The sequence below is a fragment of the Gopherus evgoodei genome, chromosome 6 (assembly GCF_007399415.2).
Source record: "Gopherus evgoodei ecotype Sinaloan lineage chromosome 6, rGopEvg1_v1.p, whole genome shotgun sequence".
NCBI lineage: Eukaryota > Metazoa > Chordata > Testudines > Testudinidae > Gopherus > Gopherus evgoodei.
The window spans coordinates 58,554,119-58,573,532 of record NC_044327.1 but is presented as its reverse complement, the minus strand read 5'-3'; the positions used below and the strand labels follow the sequence as shown (position 1 = coordinate 58,573,532).

General features: G+C 42.2%; 1 protein-coding gene across 7 annotated transcripts in view; it reads left to right on the top strand.

Moving 5' to 3' along the window:
* Positions 1–19,414, top strand: part of CSNK1G3 (casein kinase 1 gamma 3) — a 140,919-nt gene that overhangs the window by 30,081 nt on the left and 91,424 nt on the right. For 3 of the 7 annotated variants that reach the window (XM_030565967.1, XM_030565966.1, XM_030565970.1), the window contains exons 3-4: positions 4,381–4,421; positions 11,852–11,956. In XM_030565967.1, the coding sequence (XP_030421827.1) occupies positions 4,381–4,421; positions 11,852–11,956 (146 nt within the window). Of the gene's footprint in view, positions 1–4,380; positions 4,422–5,902; positions 6,358–11,851; positions 11,957–19,414 lie in introns of those variants that run through there. The other 4 variants (XM_030565971.1, XM_030565969.1, XM_030565968.1 and 1 more) reach the window with 2 other exon arrangements.

The window sequence follows — 19,414 nt, the reverse complement described above, 5'->3', positions numbered from 1 at the left end:
AGGCAGCATTGTTTATACCAGACAGAGTAATGATTTCCCCGCACTTAAGGAGGGCCCACACAGTCAACACAATAGCATAATTTTGCCGTCCCAAAGAGAGCGCACATAACCTACGGGAGCCCCAAAATGGTGAGTAAAGGGGACTGATTGTTTCACGGCTGTACTGTCCTCTGGGTTTCTGTGCCTTGGGGAGAACCAACAGCTGCAGGGGACACCTACGCTGAACGCTGTCCCAACATTTTCCACAGGAGTTCGTCCTGGAAGATATCTTGCTGCTGAGGGTGACCTGGGAAGCAAGGGAGGGTTTTCTACTGCAATGCGGCTTCCACCCTGGCCCATATGCAGCTTGCCTGTGTGCAGCAATGGCACAGTGGTGTGGACACGTTAGCCTGACTGGGACAAGGACCACAGTGATTCTCCCAAGAAACCTGCACAAGCGCATTGCCCACATTCTGGATGAGACTTTCCAAGAGATTACCAAGGCCGATTACTGCGATGTGATAGACCACATCAATGTGCTATTCTGCATCTAGGCATGCATGCAGCCCTAACCCTCCTCTCCCAAAGAGCCTGCACCGAAAAAATTCCTTCCCGAAAAAAAAGCCGCTTACCAGGAACATGCTCTTCTGTTTGTCCTCCTCCAAGCACTGGCCACTGCGACTGGCTGCCTGCCTCCTGGTTTGATAAGAGCTCCTGGCTGCATGCCTCCAGGCGTTCAGGGGCGTCTCCCTCCGCCCCAGCACCCTCACTCCCACTTTCCTCCTCCTCCTCTTCGTCCTCTTGCTCTGAAGTGTCCATGGTGGTGCTCAAAGTGGAGGTGGGGTCACAGCAAGTATCGCGTCCAGCTCTTTGTAGAATCAGCAGGTCGCGAGGGGAGCACTCGAGCGTCCATTTGCCTTGTGGACTTTGCGGTAGGCACTCCGCAGCTCCTTCACTTTAATCCTGCACTGCAGTGCATCCTGGTCATGGCCTTTGTCCATCATGTCCCTTGATATCTGCCCAAAGGTGTCATAATTCCTACGGCTGGAGCACAGCTGGGACTGCACAGCTTCCTCCCACCAAACACTGATGAGATCCAGCAACTCGCCATTGTTCCATACTGGGGATTGCTTGGCACGTGGAGACATGGTCACCTGGAGAGATTCGCTGATAGCACTCCATGCCTGGCTGAATAAACAGGAAGAGGATTTCTGAAATTCCTGGGGAATATAAAGGGCGGGTCTGATGGTTGGTCACCTGAGGCCAGGGCAGTAGAGTTCAAACTGATGACCAGAGTGGCTAGAACAGGCATTGTGGGATACTGCCAAATACTCCTGGAGTCCAATTAGAGCGCATTGGGCAGCCACACTGGGGCCACAGCTCAGCAGCGGCAGCACAATAAACTTTATTCCTCTCGGGGAGGTGGAAGTACCAGCAGTGCTGTAGCCGCGGAGAGACAGTGCTGTACGTGCCTTGCTAGTGTGGCCGGGGAGTGAGGTACAGTGCTGTGGGTGGCTTTATTGTGCTGTAACTCACAAGTGTAGCTGAGGCCTCAATGTAGAGCAACAAAGTTAAGACCTGGGATAAATGGGAGACAGTGGTTCTCAAACTCTTGTATTGGTGACCCTTTTTACACAGCAAGCCTTTGAGTGAGATTTCCCCCCCCCCCATTAATTAAAATAACCTTTTAAAAAATATATATTTATCACTATTATAAATGCTGGAGGTGAAGCAGGGTTTGGGGGTGGAGGCTGACAGCTTGTGTCCCTCCCATGTAATAACCTCACAACCCCATAAGGGATCATGGCCCCCAGTTTGAGAACCACTGAGCTTAGCAACAACTTGGAAGCTATTGTGGTCTGTCCATGCTGGAGAAAAAAGATGTTGCCATATCTTTATGATGGCTTGTAGTGGTTAGTGGCATGTTAAATTGATCAGGACATGCAAGCGTATGAACAGACACGATGGATGCATTTATGTGGTAGGCCACAACTGGATTAGTTTAACATTGGGCAGTGTGCCCACTCCCCTGCTCTCACATACCAGGCATTTAACTGGTTCTAGTGCGTGATGACAGGGCTCCTACCATATAATCCATAATGTGGGGTAAATTCTCTTGTGTTTCTGCAGACTTCGGAATCTTTCCCCCTTCCCAATGGGTGTGGGGAGTAGAGGTTACCAAGAGGGAAATCAGTCCACAAAGACTTCAGGTCTCCCCTCCTCTTACAGGCACATGGTCCACCAGCAAAATTCAGAATCATACAAACTTTTGGGAGCTGGGGTTTTTAGCCTCTGTAAGCACTAGATACTGTCTTCAAGTTGCAACAAATTATACAGTCTTATTTTTCTTAATAGGACTTAATTTGCGGTTCCTATTGTTTTCAACTTAACCATGCCTCCATGATGCTATGAGAGAAAACTTTTGTTGTCGCTGCCAATGGTACATCGTGTGCCTAAAGAGAGAGAAATTAACTCTCCAGGGCTGTCAAATCTGATGCCTTTTATAAGTTCAATATATTTTATGATGACACAATTAACATTAATTTTTCAATTTAATTTGAGTCAATTTTCTGATAAATATATAATTCTATAATTAGTTGTCACAACATTTTTAGTGGAGAATTAAAAAATTCAGTACTGACAGTCAACAAAATAGTGAAAATGTGCATCTTACAGCATTTTGTATATGAAATAACTGAAAAATGTGAAATAATTCTGTCGTCTTTTCGCCATAATAACCATCCAGGTTTGTTGTATTAATAGTTAATACAAAATTTTCCTGATTTGAGATGCGATTTTTCAAATAGATGGTATCTTTAAAATAGCAAACTCCTCCTCAGTAAACCTCCCTAAAATATTGGCAAAAGGTGGTTTTATGGGTTAACAATGAGCTTTTATCCTCTTATCTTAACTGTGTTAAAATTTTTCATGACAAAACTACAACCGTTGTTAGTTTACCTCATGCAATTGGCCAATATTCATCTTTTAAAACAAATCCCAAATCTGAAATTATTTGCACTAGTAAATTTTAGTGTTTCAATGTCATAGCTGTGGACTTTTTCTTCAAGCATGTTTTTCCATGAAATGAATAGTAATCAAATGCACCCCACTGTTCCACTTCAATATCAATTTTTCAGACTTTTTTCTCTCACTACCTCTTTACTCCATTTCAGTGTTTTTACTTTCCTCCTGTCTGTCCAGTTTCTAACTTTCCTTTGCCAAATAGTAACAAAGATGTTAGGTACTGGTGCTAACTAACAAGGTAAGGTCACTGAGGGCCACAGAATAGGCTTGGAATCCTGCAGTGCTTTCTGTACAATTGATCAGTGACCCATATTGTGTCTCAACAAAATTTCCAGCTTTTGATGCTCTTCAGGGCATGTCCTGTGTGAAATGCATTCTCTTGATAATACAGTATTAAAACCATTTAAATTCACTTCTTTAAATCTATGCTACTAAAGTTTAGCAGCTTAGTTAAATATATTTTTAAAGAAATAGCAAGAGGAAACTAGCTTTAAAAAAAATCTAAACCTCCACTGAGTTACAGATCACTGAAAATAGGCGTTAATAGAGCACAAATGTACCCTTTCTTGCAGTTAACTTCTTTCTGAGCTTTCTGTTCGAACAGTGCATGTTGTTTGTTTAATTTGTAGGTTGCACAGGAAAGAAAAATCAATGCAGTTTTCTTATTTGAAAAAAAATCCATATTAAATTGTAATCAAAATGCTTAAATCTGATTTAAAATTATAACAGCATTTGATTTCCTTAATCTAGGCATGCATAACACTGATGTGTTCTTCAGACAGGCTTGTTTCATTTATTTTCTGTATAAATATTTTCTTACTGTGTTGAAAACATGAATTGTTTTTTTCTTTCTTTCTGTGATGGTATCTGTTCAGTCATGTATTTAACAGAGATCAGCCTGGAATTTTGGATTCAAAGTAACAGTAGCAAATCTTGTTAGTTGTGTTAATGAGTAAGTTTTATAGCTGTTTCTGCTTTACTTGGGGTCTGCCAGTATTGACACTGCAAATTTATCTTTGATAAAATACACTTTAAAATCAATTATGTGTTAAAGGAATATTTCGATTTAATTGTTGAAATCACCCTTTTGTCAACCTGTTGGGTAAATTGCCATTAATTCTTTAGTCATGTGTTAGTTCAGTACAATGAAAGCACTACCTAGGGTGCTATTTAGGCTGGTCACAAGCCTGAGTGTTACTTTGTCGATAAGCTCTTAGGCAAGTAGTGTGTTTAGTTGCTGAAGCAAATAGGCATAGTGGAGCCTCATTAATGTTTAATATGGTTGTAGCTTTTGGCAAAAGGGATTTATTTCAATGCTGCATCTTTAAAAGCAACTCCTGGCAGAGTCTGACATTCTTGTTTTTGTCTTTCTTTAAGGAAAAAATTTGTACACAAATGAATATGTGGCAATTAAGCTGGTAAGTTAATATTTTTTGTATTCAGACTGACTTTTCTCAATATTTGAGATGTGAATTTGGTTAGAAATTTACTTTCAAATAATGGTTTGTTTATATGGAACTAAGTCTACTTGTGTGTATACCACTGAATTATACTAGTTTCAACTGTTGTCATTAGTTTCATGAGTGAAGCAGACTGACTACTATTTTAGGAATTTGTCCACCAATCATACTGGTGGATTCCTCTTTCCTGCAATAGCAGTAGAGGATTGAAAAATCTGACATCAGAGGAAAGCTCCAGAAATTCTGCTTCTGTCCAGCAGTAGAGCAGCAGTGGAGATGACTATTTTCCCAGTTAATTCCCCCAACTTGTCAGTTTATCTTGTCTGTCGTCATTGCTATTCTTGCTTCTCATTATGAACAGATAGCTGCAGAATGTGAGATATTTGATGTAATTTACTAATGAATGCTTATAATTTCCATATCAGATGTGATACGCTTGTGACCATGACATTCTTTCCTGTGACAGACCCAAACCAGTGGGGTACAGGAGTCTTGTGAAGGGCAAATATACTGGTCACCGGGTGAGTAGTTTTCTGTTCCCTGAGTGACCAGAGCAGGGGTTGCACTAGAGTAATCAGGAACTTGCTAGAACCAATTAAGGCAGACCGACTGATTAGAACACCTGCAGCCAATCAAGGCAGGCTACTCAGGGTACCTAGGTTTAAAAAGAAGCTCACTCCTGTCAGGCAGGGGGGAGCCAGAGAAGAGGAAGTGCGTGTGAAGAGCTGGAAGCGAGAGGAACAAGGAGCTGAGAGTGAGAGGGTGTGCTGCTGGAGGACACCAGGAGGAAGGTCCTGTGGTGAGGATAAAGAAGGTGTTTGGAGGAGGCCATGGGGAAGAAGCCCAGGGAGTTGTAGCTGTCATGCAGCTTTTACAGGAGGCACTATAGAGAGCTGCAATCCACAGGGCCCTTGGGCTGGAACCTGGAGTAGAGGGCTGGCCCAGGTTCCCCCCAAACCTCCCAACTCCTGATCAGACATAGGAGGAGTTGACCCAGACTGTGGGGAAGATCACTGAGGTGAGCAAAATCTGCCAATAAGCTCAGGACCCACCAAGTAGAGGAGGAACTTTGTCACATTCCCAAACCACATTTTAAGGGCTTGTCTGCATGAGGGGTTTAATTCATAGCTTTTTGCTGTCAGGTAACACATGTTACAGAAGCTGCAGTAATAGCTTGCACTCAAGTTACTGTAGCCTCTGTCAACAAGCATCACTGTACACTTGGCAGTGATTTGCTGCGAACTGTGCATATGGCACTCTGTAAAGGTGCTCCTTTGCTTTGCTGTTGAGTGTGCATTCTGTTATTTTTCTCACTGTGTTTTGTGGGATGCATAGCAGGGCTGGTTCTGATTATATTTAATAGTCCTGTGATTCATTTGTCTCCACCCCTGCCATTTTTAAGTGTTGATAGCACCATTTTTGAATTGCTGTTGAGCCCAAAAATGCTTAGCGCCAGTATGCTGGCAACCTTGATATATGCGTAGCCTGCTTGGGCTGTATTTTAGCACTCAAAGCTGGATGAATTCAGTTTTGGATTTTGCCTCACACACCATCAAGCAGACACTGTGGCAGCAGCTCCTCCAGCAGCAGGAGGATCTCCAGTGGTGGCAGAACAAGGAAGTGAACAAGGAAGACACTGAGCAACTGAGTAGAGGACCAGTTCCTGGAGCAGCTTCACAGCAAGCGGCACTATTTCTGGGCATGGATTGTTGGGAAATGATTGTTCTGCAGACCAGGGATGACCAGCATTGGTGAAAGACTTCCTGGCTGGGGAAGCCAACCTTTTTGGAGATATGTGCTGACCTGACCCTGCAGCTGCAGCAGCAATGTACCAACTTGCAGTGCCCCATATATGTGAACAAGCTTCATACCCATTGGGGCCATTGTCAGGCAGGTGTGTGATGCCATAGAAAAGATACTGCTCCCCTGGGTTATAAAGCTTGATATAGTGCCCAGGAGGTTATTGATTTTTTGTGCTCATGTGATTCTCAGATTGTATTGGGACAACTGATGGGCCCATGTGCCTCTTTGCCTCCTCTTTCCCTCCCCAAGTCATGGCTCAAAATTCATAAATAGAAAGGAGTATTTCTCAATGGTGCTCCAAGGGCTTGTTGACTGCCATTGCAAGTTTATAGACATAACTTCAGGGTGGTCTGGAAGAGTTCACAGTGTTAAGATCTTTTGAAATTTAGGTGTATTTAAATTGATAGAAATAAGACTCCTTGGCCTTGGGAATAGTGTGGACATTTCTTCCAGTTTTATCCTGGGAGACCTGGCTTACCCTCTGTTTCCCTGGTTAGTGAAGCCATTCATAGAAGCATAGGACGGCAAGGGACCTCAAGAGATGATCCAGTTCAGTCCCCTGCACTCAAGGCAGGCGTACGTAATAACTAGACCATTCCTGACATGTTTGTCTAATCCGTTCTTAAAAGCCTCCAATGACATAGATTCCACTGCTTAATTGCCCTTACAATTAGGATGCTTTTCTTAATGTCCAACTTAAATCTCCTCTGCTAATTTCAGCTCATTGCTTCTTGTTCTGTCCATAGAGATCAAGATTTCTTCACACTCTTCCTTGTAACTATCTTTTATGTACTTGAAAACTGGTATCGTGTCTCCCCTCAGTCTTCTCTTCTGCAGACAAACAAACCCAGTTTTTTCAATCTTTCCTCAGATTATTAAAGGTCTAGAAAATAATTTTTGTTGCTTTCTTCTGGACTTTCTCCTGTTTGTCCCCATCTTTTCTGAAATATGGCGGCCAGAACTGGACACAATACTCCAGCTGATGCCTTAGCATGGCGTAGAGTGGAATAATTACTTCTCAAATCTTGCTTACAACATTCTTGCTAATGCATCCCAGAATAATATTGGCTTCTTTTACAACAGGGTTACACCATTGACTCGTATTTAGCTTGTGATCCACTATAACACTTACATCCCTGTCCGCAGTACTCCTTCTTAGGCAGTCGTTTCCCATTTTGTATTTGTACAATTGATTGTTTCTTCCTAAGTGGAATACTTTGCATTAGTCTTTATTTAATTTAATTCTGTTTACTTCAGACCATTTCTATAGTTCGTCCAGATCATTTTGAATTGGCTGCTTAGAAGATAGGAACTGTTAACTACTGTCTCAATAGTTGCAGAAAGACAGTTGAGAATGCATCTGGCTGTTGGAAGGGGATATGGCTTTGTTTGTGGAATAGATTAGAAGCAGCAGAAAAAAAATCCCAAATGTTGTATTTTCCACAATATTTGTGAGTGTACGGGAGAAAACATTATCAATGGGTGGGAGTCGGTGATGCAGAGATTTGCTCAGCCACTTGAGAAGCTAGCAAAGCGTCCACAACAAAATGCAAATAGTTTGGATGATAGTGTCAGGGATTGCTCTTATTTTGAACCTCAGGCCTGAAATTGCAAAGCTGTATTGTAGTGTGTTATGGGTGTTGAAAATGCGGTGTTGTGGCAGTCCCTATTGCACCTTGTGTGTTTGCATGCATGTGGTTGCAAACCCCTGATGAATTAGTGCAAATGTAATTATTTTCTGTGTAAAAGGAACTGTTGATTTCTTTAAAATTTTATTTGTCAGGTTATTTAATAAATGTATTTCATAACAATTATCTAATGACAAATAATCTTTTCATTAAATTAGCAGTGAAACAAAACAGTAAAGTGCAGCAGTTCAGTGCAGGGAACAGTACAAGAAGTAGGGGGACTTCAAGTCACAGCCGAGTAACAGCTAGGCTCTGCTTCTTCTGAAGTGGAGTGCCGAGGCTCAGAAGTTACCTGGGGTGATAGAGAGCTCAAGAACGGGGGTGCCAGGTGCCCTGTTCTCTGTGCCTTGAGCTGGCGTCCGAGAGGGGAGTGGCTTCTGGGAGCAGTTCTGTGGGACTGCAGTGTGGAGGAGTTGTTCCCAGTAGCCAGTGTTGTCCGTGGCCTACATAACTTGGCTAGATGCTGGTTTGCAGTATTGTATTGCCTGCTGCCCTGATAGTAACGTGCTGTAATGGGGCCTTTTGACTTCCTGTCTTCTTCAGGAGTTGCCTCTGCCATCTCCCTGTCTTTTTCCATACTGACTTCAGCCATGGCAGTGCAACTGCCATGCTGTCCATTGCCACTGCCTGGAGAGTTCCTTGTCAAATTCACTTTCTGGCCTCAGATACTGCCTCCATCTCTTTTCTCGTCTCTTTTTTTTGGGGGGGTTGGAGGGGGAGTGGAGACTCTCTAATGATATCTATGAAGATTTTGTCACAAATTTTCAGTTTTCTTTCCCTCAGGTTTTGCCAGCCACTGAGCCATTGACAAGGGCCTTGTCTTTGAGGGTCTGGCCAGTGCAGGTGCTGTAGCTTTGGGGCATTAAAAAATGAGAAAGGAGTGTTGTTCATATTCTAGAGAGGCTGTGATAGCGTTTTCATGCATTTCTGGTTTTACCTTCCTGAGATTCTTCCAAGTCTTGGGGGAACCTCTGAGATAGTAAGCAATGTGTGCATTGGGAGCTGAGAGTCCTGGTGCCAGTGGTGAAGAACACAGAGCACACCATCATCACTCTGAGAGCTAGAATCATGCTGGAGAGGACACTGAAGGATGCCATCTGCTGCCAATACGTGGAAAACCTGAAACAGAAGCCAAACCAGGGCAAGGCCTTTGAGGTGACATGCAAGTGGGACACCAGCAACCACTTCCTCCGCGAGGGCAACTTTACCTGATTTGCCGACTGGAGGTTTATCCACCGGGCCTGTCTCAATTGTGTCCCACTGAACGGAGCCATCTGCCACAGGAATCAGAACAAGCGACGCAGGAAGTACGACCATGCCAACGAGACACTACCCCATGTCTATAGGGAATGTCACCGTGAACTCCACCATTCTCTGAACCGACAGCCAACTGCGATCGTCATAACCAACGAGGACTGAAAGAAGAACATCATAGTGGACGTCACGGTACCTTTTGAAAACAGGAACCCAGCTTTCCATGACTCCCAATCTCAAAAGCTGGAAAAATGTGCCCCTCTGGCTGACACCCTGAGAGCTAGGGGCTACAAGGTCCAAATTCATGTGCTGATTGTTGGAGCCCTGGGTGCATGAGACCCCGGTAATGAGCGAGTGTTGAGAGAACGTGAATGTGGAGTCGATCAATGCTATGCTCGGCTGATGCGGCAGCTCATGGTGTTGGACGCCATTAGGTGGTCAAGGGACATCTACATAGAGCACATCACCGAACATTGGCAATACCAGGAGGGATGAGCTGGAGTGCCAATGAGAAGTGCAGCTGGGAAAGTAACTCAAATACTTTCCCGATGGACTGTTGTTGTCTTCTCTCTAAATGGAGAAATGTTTTTTCTCTGTCCCTCAGTAATTGAGAATTTAATCTTCACTCATTGCTATATTTTGCTTTCCGACACCAACTCTCTGTATAACTTTTTTCATCAATAATGTACCTGAATGCATGGATGCTAAATATCTAAACTGTATTCTTTAATTCATTCACCTAAACTGTGTTATTGATGATTATGTAATATATGTATCTTATGACTTCAAAAATTTTGTATGTGTGAATAATCTAAGCACTACAGTGGAGTCTCATTATAAGTGCATTTAACCTACTCGATTTTTAGTATACATGCTCATCAAAACAAAAACAAAAAAAAAAAAGAGAAAAATAACAATTTAAATACAGTACTTGTAGTGCGGACGATTCTGCCTGCCATTCCACTCAATGAGTGTTTGACTAGAAGCGATTTTCGCCTTATGCACTGACTTCAGAACCTAACCCTCGCGTAAGATGCGACTCTACTGTAGATCCAGATGTACAAACACACTTTTTTCAACCTATATATTATATAATTTTTTCATGTTAGCTTTAATAAGAAAAATTGTATGCTGTGTGGCTTTGCTGTTGTGCCTTGGAGGATTGAGGGTAAGGGTGCAGGGAAGGGAAAGGAGGTTGGGATTGGGAATTGTGTTCTTGTTCTTGCTTTGCAGTGCCTTTAGAGGTGCTTATTTGATGTTGGAGGGGTTAGCAGGGAGAATCTGCATAATAAACAAGCTGCATAATAATTCCCTCTACATCACCAGAAGGCTGTACTGACTCTGGATGATATTGCATTGAGGCAGGTGACTGGGATGCAGAGAAAGATCATATTCAAAAAGGGAAAGGGCAGACCAGGGAGATACACTGTGAAGTTATTCACTAAGATGGTCCCTCTAGAAGTGTTGCTGGAGTGGAAAGGAGTTGCACACTATACCATTGGGGAAGGCTATGCAGCTATTCCTTAGTCTCTGAACAAAAATGGAACAATTTCTTAGCTTTAGTTTTTGCTTTCTTATCTGAAGACATGTTGAAAGTACAGAGTAAAATAGACAGGGTTCTGCAATGATTGTTTGAAGCATTCACAGTTACCAATCTGTAAGAATGCATATTACTGAGCTTTTACAGGGGAGTTGTACTCTTTATAGTTTTGGGCATGGACTTTTAAGGTCTATCTTATGAAAAGAGAGTGCTTCTTTTCATGTAATCAGTGTTTCAATAAACTTCTGCATTTTTCACAGAAAAATGTTTTTTCTTTTTTTGAATCTGCTGTGGGATGGGGTGAGGGAGAGACTGTAGCAGTGCCATGCTGCTGGCTGCCATTTTGAGGTGGCAAATGGAGTTTGGAGCGGGGGTGGGGTGGTATTGGGTCAGACATCTGAGGGAAGAGGAAAATATATATATATAATATCAGTGCGGGCCCAAAAATGATAGCTAGTTGAGGCTTTAGCTTGAGATTGGAGGCCAGTTACCCGGCTTCAGTAGCCACCATTTTGGAACAGTGAATGGGTTGGAGGGGGTGGGGGCAGGAGGCATGGCGGAAAATGGACAGTTTGTGCTGAGGGTAGGAGGGAGATTTTGACCTCAGCCAGAAAGCCTTCTATCTCACATCAGCCTACAATAGCTGCTGCTGTGGGGCACCCAGCATGGAAGCTAGTATAGCATAATAACAAATTATAACTTGAATAGTACTTTTTTTGTTTTTGTTTTAAAAAAGTACATGCAAAGTTTCCTCCCATAGGATCAGCCTCAGTCCTTCTCTGGATTGCTGCCTGGGATTTAGGGTGTCTTGCTGGTGGTCCCTCAAGGGGGCAGCAAGCTCAATTAGTTTCCTGAGTTGGGTGGTTATGTAGTTATGTAAAATCCTATTCAACACATTAAAAAAGGACAGGACATAGGTATCTCTCTCTCTCATAGAACTGGAAGGGACCTTGAAAGGTCATTGAGTCCAGTCCCCTGCCTTTACTAGCAGGACTAAGTACTGTCCCTGACTGGTATGTGTGTTGTGTGGCTTTTTTTTTTTTTTTTTTTTTAAACACGTTTCCTACTGGAATTTTTTCCTGTTTTCCCTTATTTTAATGTAGGTGCTTCTGAGCTGTTTTGCTGTGTATCTGTCGCTGTTCGGCATCTCGGCTGTGGCCCTTCATGGACATCTGCCCAGCACTGTTCACAAAAATGTCTTAATTGCGGTGGGTGGCTACAAGACTTTCCAGCACTAATGCTTCTGCCCAGATGGCAATGATAACCAGGGTCTTGTAGGGCTTTTGTAGTATTATTGCAGGCATCCAGGAGCGAATGGAGAAAATGGTGCTGTGTGCCAGTTGTAAAAAGAGGAGGAGACAGAGAAGGGAAGGGCATGCAGGTAAACAGATAAGTCTGTAATGGTCACCTGCAAAGTGATGTGAGAGAGCCATTGGTTGACTGTCAAAGTAGCATTCCATGCACACGAACAATAGATGGGACCAACTCACTTTGCAGCAAAGTTAGTTCATTTAGAAATGGGACTTTGGAATTTGCGATAAATATGGAGTCAGCGCGCTATAATGAATTTCATTGTGTTATATACAAGTATTTTCAGAGTAGATTAACTGAAAAAGCTGTGGATTAACACCCCCATAAAGAAGAGTCCTAAGTTTCAACTGTTGTTTAAATTGAATTTCTACTGTGCTTGTGGATGTAACTTAGGCCTTGTCTACAGTAAGGGGAAATTGGATCTTAGCTACTCAACTTGAGTTACATGAATAGTGTAACTCAAATCAACATACCTTAGATCTACTTACTGAGGGGTCCACGCTACGTGATGTTGACCCAAGATGCTTTCCTATCAACTCCCCGTGCTCTTCTCGATCCAGTGGAGTACAGGAGTCGACCGGAGAGGGATCTGCGGTCGATGACCCGTTAAATCGACTGCCGATGCATTGGTCGCTGCTCGTCAATCCCCAGTAAGTGTAGACAAGTCCTAAGCTGTGGGTAAACCAATGATAGTTTCTATAATAATGAAGATATTTCAGAATGGATTTTAAAAACAAACCAACCAAACAAAAAAACCAACCCTATAAAACAATGTATGAAGGTGTAAAGCGCTGTAACTTTTGACACTTTTATTTCCAAAAAAAACCCCAAACAAACTTTTGTATCTGTCTCTTGGCTCCACTAATGAATGCCATGGAGTTATTCCAGATCAGTTGTTCAATATATTAGGTGCTGTAAAAAATATTCAACGTTCTGGTTATATAAAATGAAATTTAGAATATGAAAACCTGAGTTGTAGAACAGAGAAACAAAAAAAGGCAAGTATAAAAAGTAAATGCTTTAAATATAATTATATAATAAGCTTATGAGAGGAACTTCTACCAAAGTACTTGGTGGTTAAGTCAGGGTTGCCAAATACAAAGTTCATTCCACAAGTAGGAACTGGTGTAAAAAACATCCCAAACTAACTTTTTTTCCAAAGAGCAAAATTGTGTATCCTTATTTTAAATTAATTTTCCTTTTAAAATATGCCCGAAACTCTAAGTCCAGTACAAGTCAAGTTCTTTCTGTGTTCAGAATGTAATAATTGCTGAGGTAGTGTAATCACAATAAACCTTTATAGTGTCTTTTGCATAATTGGTGATTTTGGAGCACTATTTATATAGTAGTCCAGATTAAGAAAAAATGTAAATCTGATCCTGTTTGGTTCATTCATAGATTCTTTTGAGCAAGTTGCCACAGTCATCAGAATTGCCACTTTATGAATTATTTATAGAAATAGCATAGTAGTTTAAACTCAGTATTTTATATTAATTTCATTCAGCCTCTGAAGTGATTGTGCTTTGGCAATTTAGTTTTAGCATTTTGATTTGCTAATTCCTCTGAATCTTACAACAGCATCACTTAAAGCTGTGTAGAAAGCTTTAAGAACCATTTTCAAATAACTTGTTTTAGAAGTTCTGAAAGCGTTCTACTGCTGGTAAAGCCCTAGTGTGTGTTACTACAATGTGCAAGGCTCAACTATATTACTTGACCACTTGAAGCAATGCAAAGGAAGTAATGTGTTAACATATAATAAACTAACAAAAGACAGGAAATTCAAAGTTAAGGCCAAAACTCTAACTTTCACTATTGTTGATGCGTATAGACACCTCTCGCAAGTGTCCTCTTGTCCGAGTGTATGTGCCTGCACTTTCTCTCTGGCTTGCGATTGAGTCTTCAGCAACTCAGCCCTTTGGGCAGAGTCTCACGCAGTCTGTTTGTGAGATAAAAATCAAACGGGGGGTGTTGGGGAGGGGAGGGGCTTTCTCAGCACCTCTGTTACGTTGCTTTATTTGCAGCTCTATCTCTGCGCTCGCTCCTCAATCAGTCCAGCAGGGCCTATTGCGGTACCCTGGTTCGATAGTCTCAGCCCCTTCTGGGCTCCCTCAAATTATCCCTGCTCTGGTATAGAGTGGTGCCCCAGGGCTCCTTCCTTGGAGGCAATGTCTTCGCCCTTTTGGGGCTGTTTAGACCCAGGCTCTCCAGCTGGACCACCACAGTTCAGTTCATTTTCCAGGGATGCATTAAAGTCCAGGCCACTTCGTCAGTAGCTGGCACGTGGGCCCTGGGCCTGCCCTACAGAGATCCTAAAGATAGCAACCATCCACCACGTCCCTTCAATTAAGCTGAATCACTGCTACAATTCCCTGAGCCAGTGCTCTGGGGCCCTAGCACTTTCTTCACCCTTACCTCAGGGTCTGACCTTTGAGTCCCAGCGGCCAGCTCAGAGCTCCTTCTTGGCCTCTACTCCGCCCCAGACATCCCCAGTCTCTGCCAGCACTGCTCTGTCCGAGGTCCTGTAGCTCTCTCAGCCAGTCAGGCACACCATCCACATTCTTCTAGCAAAGAACTGAACTCTGCGCTGCACTTCAGCCCTTTTTATATGGGCTTGCTAAACCCGGATTGGCTGCGTCTTGCTGCCCCTCTCTGGGTGCATCCCACACTGCCACTCTAAGCAACTTGGAGGACTCTCTCTGCTGCCGTTTTCTGGGGTGGGGTATGGCAGGGCTGCGAGGCATTCAGCAGGGGGAGTCAGGGCCTAGTTCACCTCATTACACACTGATATTCAAGAGGGGATGGTGTTCTTGGCATGAAGTGCGTTCTTAACTGTGTGTGGTTTTATGCTTTAATTTTCACATGGATGTTTTATTATGCTCTTTATGTAAGCAAAGAAAATTTGCAAACTTCAGTGTTTTTAAATGTTACATACACCATTGTACAACTGGCTAAATGAATTACTTATTTTAACCTTCTGAAACATCAGGTATTTGCACTCTCCTGCAAGCTACCTGTGGTTGACAGTAGCAGGAAGTGCTTTTGCACCTACAGTTTCCTGACTTTAGGGATTCGTGAATTTTTCATAGTGTGGACCACATCTTAATAGGTTCTCATGGGCAATCTTCTTTCCTGTTCAGAAATATCTCATCACCTTCCTTCCCATTTATGATCCCCCACATCCCTGTATAAATTGCTGGAGTTTTGTATGGGGAAAAAACTGGGTAAACATTTCATGTAGCTTTACTTTTCTGTAAACTTGGGCCTTATCTATACAGAATTTTTTTTATAACAGAAGGTGTGAATTAATGATATGCTCTCCTTATTCTATCTCTCCCCTCCCCACAAGTTAGTTTATTTGGGAAGAAGTTTAAATTTAAAACTGAAAAAAGCCACTCTGAAATCTGAATGTGTGTTGTTTACTTGGGGGATTATATTGGTATAACTGATCCTATGTACACAAAGCCTCAGTTTAAGATCTGAACATAACTAGCATTGCATGACCAGTCAGTGCTCCATTGGCCACAGTTTGAGAACATCTGACCTGTGCACTCCTTGTCTTGTTAACATTTTTATTCATTTACTTTAATTATCTTGCAGTCCCTCTCTGGCAACCAGATTTCCTTTGTTACCCTGCTACATGTCATACTTCACGCTCCCACTCTTTCCATTATCTCCTCTTTGCTCCCACAAAATTACCCCCTCTGCATGTTAAACCACCAACCAAATAAGCTTCCCCCAAACTTTATTCATAAACATCTATTACAGTTCATAACAAACATTCTAAAAGAATAGACCCATCAATATAAATACACAACTACCTAAAGCAGTTCCCCACATTCAGTAGTTTTTCCTTTGCCATGCTGTATCTAAGCATACGCTGTAAGCTATTTAGGGCAGGGATTTTTTTTGTCTGAAGAGCCAGTGGAGCAATTTATGTAATAAAGTAATAGTATGATATGTGACTTTATAGCCAATTAGTCTGATATAGTATGGCAGGTCCTCTGATTAGACCATATTCTAGACAATTATTTTTTAAAAACGGAAGTTACACTAGTAGAAGAGGATTGCTACTTAATGCTCCACCAATCTGAAACTAATAATTCTTTCCATCACTGAATGATCAGATTGCCAAAATGATTGAGAGGAAGTTCCTGCTATTTTGTCCTCCATAGCCTTGAATCAGTTTATTCAGTCTCCATTCAACTGCTGCAAGATATGATTTCCCAAGGGGAACGAAGAGGAAACAAAAGTGCTGTGGTGTAATCAATCCCAGAAGTTGGCAGAGCCCTTTGGATACAGGAGGCAGAAAGGACATTTAAGTTTTTAGAGATGAGATCATGAGTTATTGCTGCCCAGAATGATGATATACTGAAATATCTGCAGAGAGAACCTGGATTAATTTTTATTTTATACTTGTAAATACAGACAAAGTTAACAGGCTGGTATGGTTCCTGGAATGAGTGGTCAACAAGAGGCAATACTCATGTGATGACCCCTGTCTCCAGTGGGGATCTGCTCCCGGAAACCATCCTGCAGTCAACCTGATGCATTGTTAGAGCATACAAAAGAGACTGAAGGAATACAATGTAGCAGCTCTGTAACAAGTAACAATTACCATTGGACTGTGAGGCTGTAGTGGAGATAAAAATTGTTGAAACAAAGTGATTTGCAGCTGAGTACTTTTGACATTGTCATAGGACAATGTTTTACATAGATCCTGGGTCTTTGCCCTTATGACTAGGGTGAGCAACTGTCTTCTGCAATGCTTAAATTCTTTTATCAAATTGTTAAATAAGGTAATATCTTGTTTCCTGGTGTGTTTTTGTGTATGCAAATTAATATGCAATAAAAACACAGCATTCATAAATATTTGTGACAAGTGTATCTGTTTAACATAGGGAAGTCTCTCTCCTCGCAACCTATATGAGCATCTCACAAAAGCTGTTCATATTCAAATAGCATTCCTTTGAGGTAAGGAACACTTCCTGTTTCTCAGATAGGGAACTGAGACAGAGATTAAAGTTGTGTAGTAAGCCTGCAGCAGAGCGAAGAGTTCAGCCTAGTCTTAACCACCAGACTGTCCTTCAGAGGCAGAGCCATTCTCACCTAGGGAAAACAAGGAACACTTTCCTTTTATGTGGCAACTTGAATATAATTTAAAAAATCCTGGCCCTGCCTGGATGTAAAATTGACTCCGGTGAAAGCCTTCACAAAAAACTAATGATCTAAGGAATGCTGCAAGGCTTGTGAGGCAACTTTTCAGATGGAAAATAGTGAAGTCTTGTGCTTTATATATTTGAAAAAGCGCACCCTGACTCTTTTGAGAAAGCACAGTGTGCTGTTTGGATCCGTCAGCATTTGAACATCAAGAAAAAGTTAGGGTAGTGGCAAATACTTCAGCAGCATACTCCGGTAAATCTCTGGGACTATAGTTCTAGGTCTTGGTGCAGGATGTCTTGAACAGCTCATAAAATAAATTACATTTTCTGCTTTTAAATCTTGATTTCTTACTTAAGCATTCTTGTATATAGTCAAAATTATTCTTTATTGCTTTTAGACTATTAGTGCAAATTTTATTAAGATGGAGTTTAGATAGTAAAGAAGAACCTTCTTTACAATATTTAAATTCAAACTTCAAGGACAAGGCAAGATTATCCTTAACTATGCTCATGTATCTTGCCACAGCCAACTGTGTGTATGTTCTCAAAATTGTTGCCTATGGAAACAAAATACACTCTGTACATTAGGGATCTCAAACTCAAATGACCACAAGGGCCACATGAGGACTAGTACATTGGCCCAAGGGCTGCATCACTGACACACACACATCCTGCTGCCCCTAACCTCCCCCCCACTCCTCCCCTTCCATGAGGCCCCACCCCTTCCCTGCCCCCATTCCAACCCCTTCCCCAAAGTCCTTTCCTCAAATCCTCTTCTCTGCCTCCTCCCCTGAACGCGTGGCTCCCTGCTCCTCCCCCCTCCCTCCTGGAAAGTACTAAGCACCGCCAAACATGTTTGGCAGCGGGAAGCACCTGGAGGTAGGCAGAGGAGTGGGGATGTTGCGCTCTGGGGGGAGAAGGGGGCAGCGGGTGAGGGGATCTTGGCAGCCGCAGGATATAACTCGGGAGGGTGGCGGGGAGCTTGACAGGCTGCAGCAAATAACTTCATGGGCCGCGTGTTTGAGACAGCTGCAGTAGATAATTCTGCATTGTCCTCTCACTGTTATGTGAAATGAACTACGGTAGGAATTGCATTTAGTGTATGAAGCAGAGATAGTTGAACATTGTTCATCCAATATGTTATCCAACTTTTTTCCAGTATTAAAGCGAGTCTTCAACTGGTAGAATATTATGTTACAGATTATTTGATGGATAATTAATCCGTTAAATCATCCATCAGATAATGCACTAAAGCTGGAGAACATGGCCACTGGCCACTTCCTCTTGACTAAGGGAATTTTCAGCTGGTATAGAGCTTTCAGATTGGTTTGCTTGGCTGCTTTGCACTTGGCAAATACATTCCATTCTGGTGGTTTCCCAGAACTATTCTATCCCAGCAGTTCTCCACCATGGGACTGGAACACACCCATTTATTTTAAGACCAATCTCTAAATACTCTATAGTCTAATAAGTAGGTACATGCACTTCATTTAAGAGAATTCCTCTTCCCAATGAAAACGCAATTCTGCACTGAGTGAGCAGATCAGACACACATACCTCCTTACCCTCAGAAGAGGAAGATACCACATAACAGTTCATGGGACATTAATATTGCATTATATGATACTAGTTACAGCAGAACTGCATAGTTTATAAAAACTTCTATTACCACAGCAAATTTAAACTATATTATTTAATTTTGTGTATTTGTGATCCTAAATTTGAATCCCATGTATTTGGGAGAAAGCAATATTCTGTACAACTGGATTAAAGACCAATATACTATACATTAGTCAGTGATACTCCAGTATAGCTAAGTTTTCTATCTTGTTTAACTAAATATGCCAGTTAGGTAACTGTGATCAAGTGATAGGCTTTATTGGAAGGCTCCGAATAACCCATAATTGAAAGATGACTTCTAAAGGATCACAGCTATTACAAGTTTCTTGTGCTTTGCACATTTTTTTTATAAAAGAACAGCATTTTCACTTACATTGAGTTTATATTAAATATGATACTATCCTAGATCTACCAGGTCATCTGGTAGTAACCCCTGTATTTAGATTGCTGAACCCTTATAATTGTTAAAGGATTTTGATACCTTTCCTTTGAGAAACTCTCTCCACCCCCTGGACGCAGCCCCTGTCACTGGTGGCCTATGCTGCCCCTGGGGGACTCAGCCTGTGCATGTTCTTC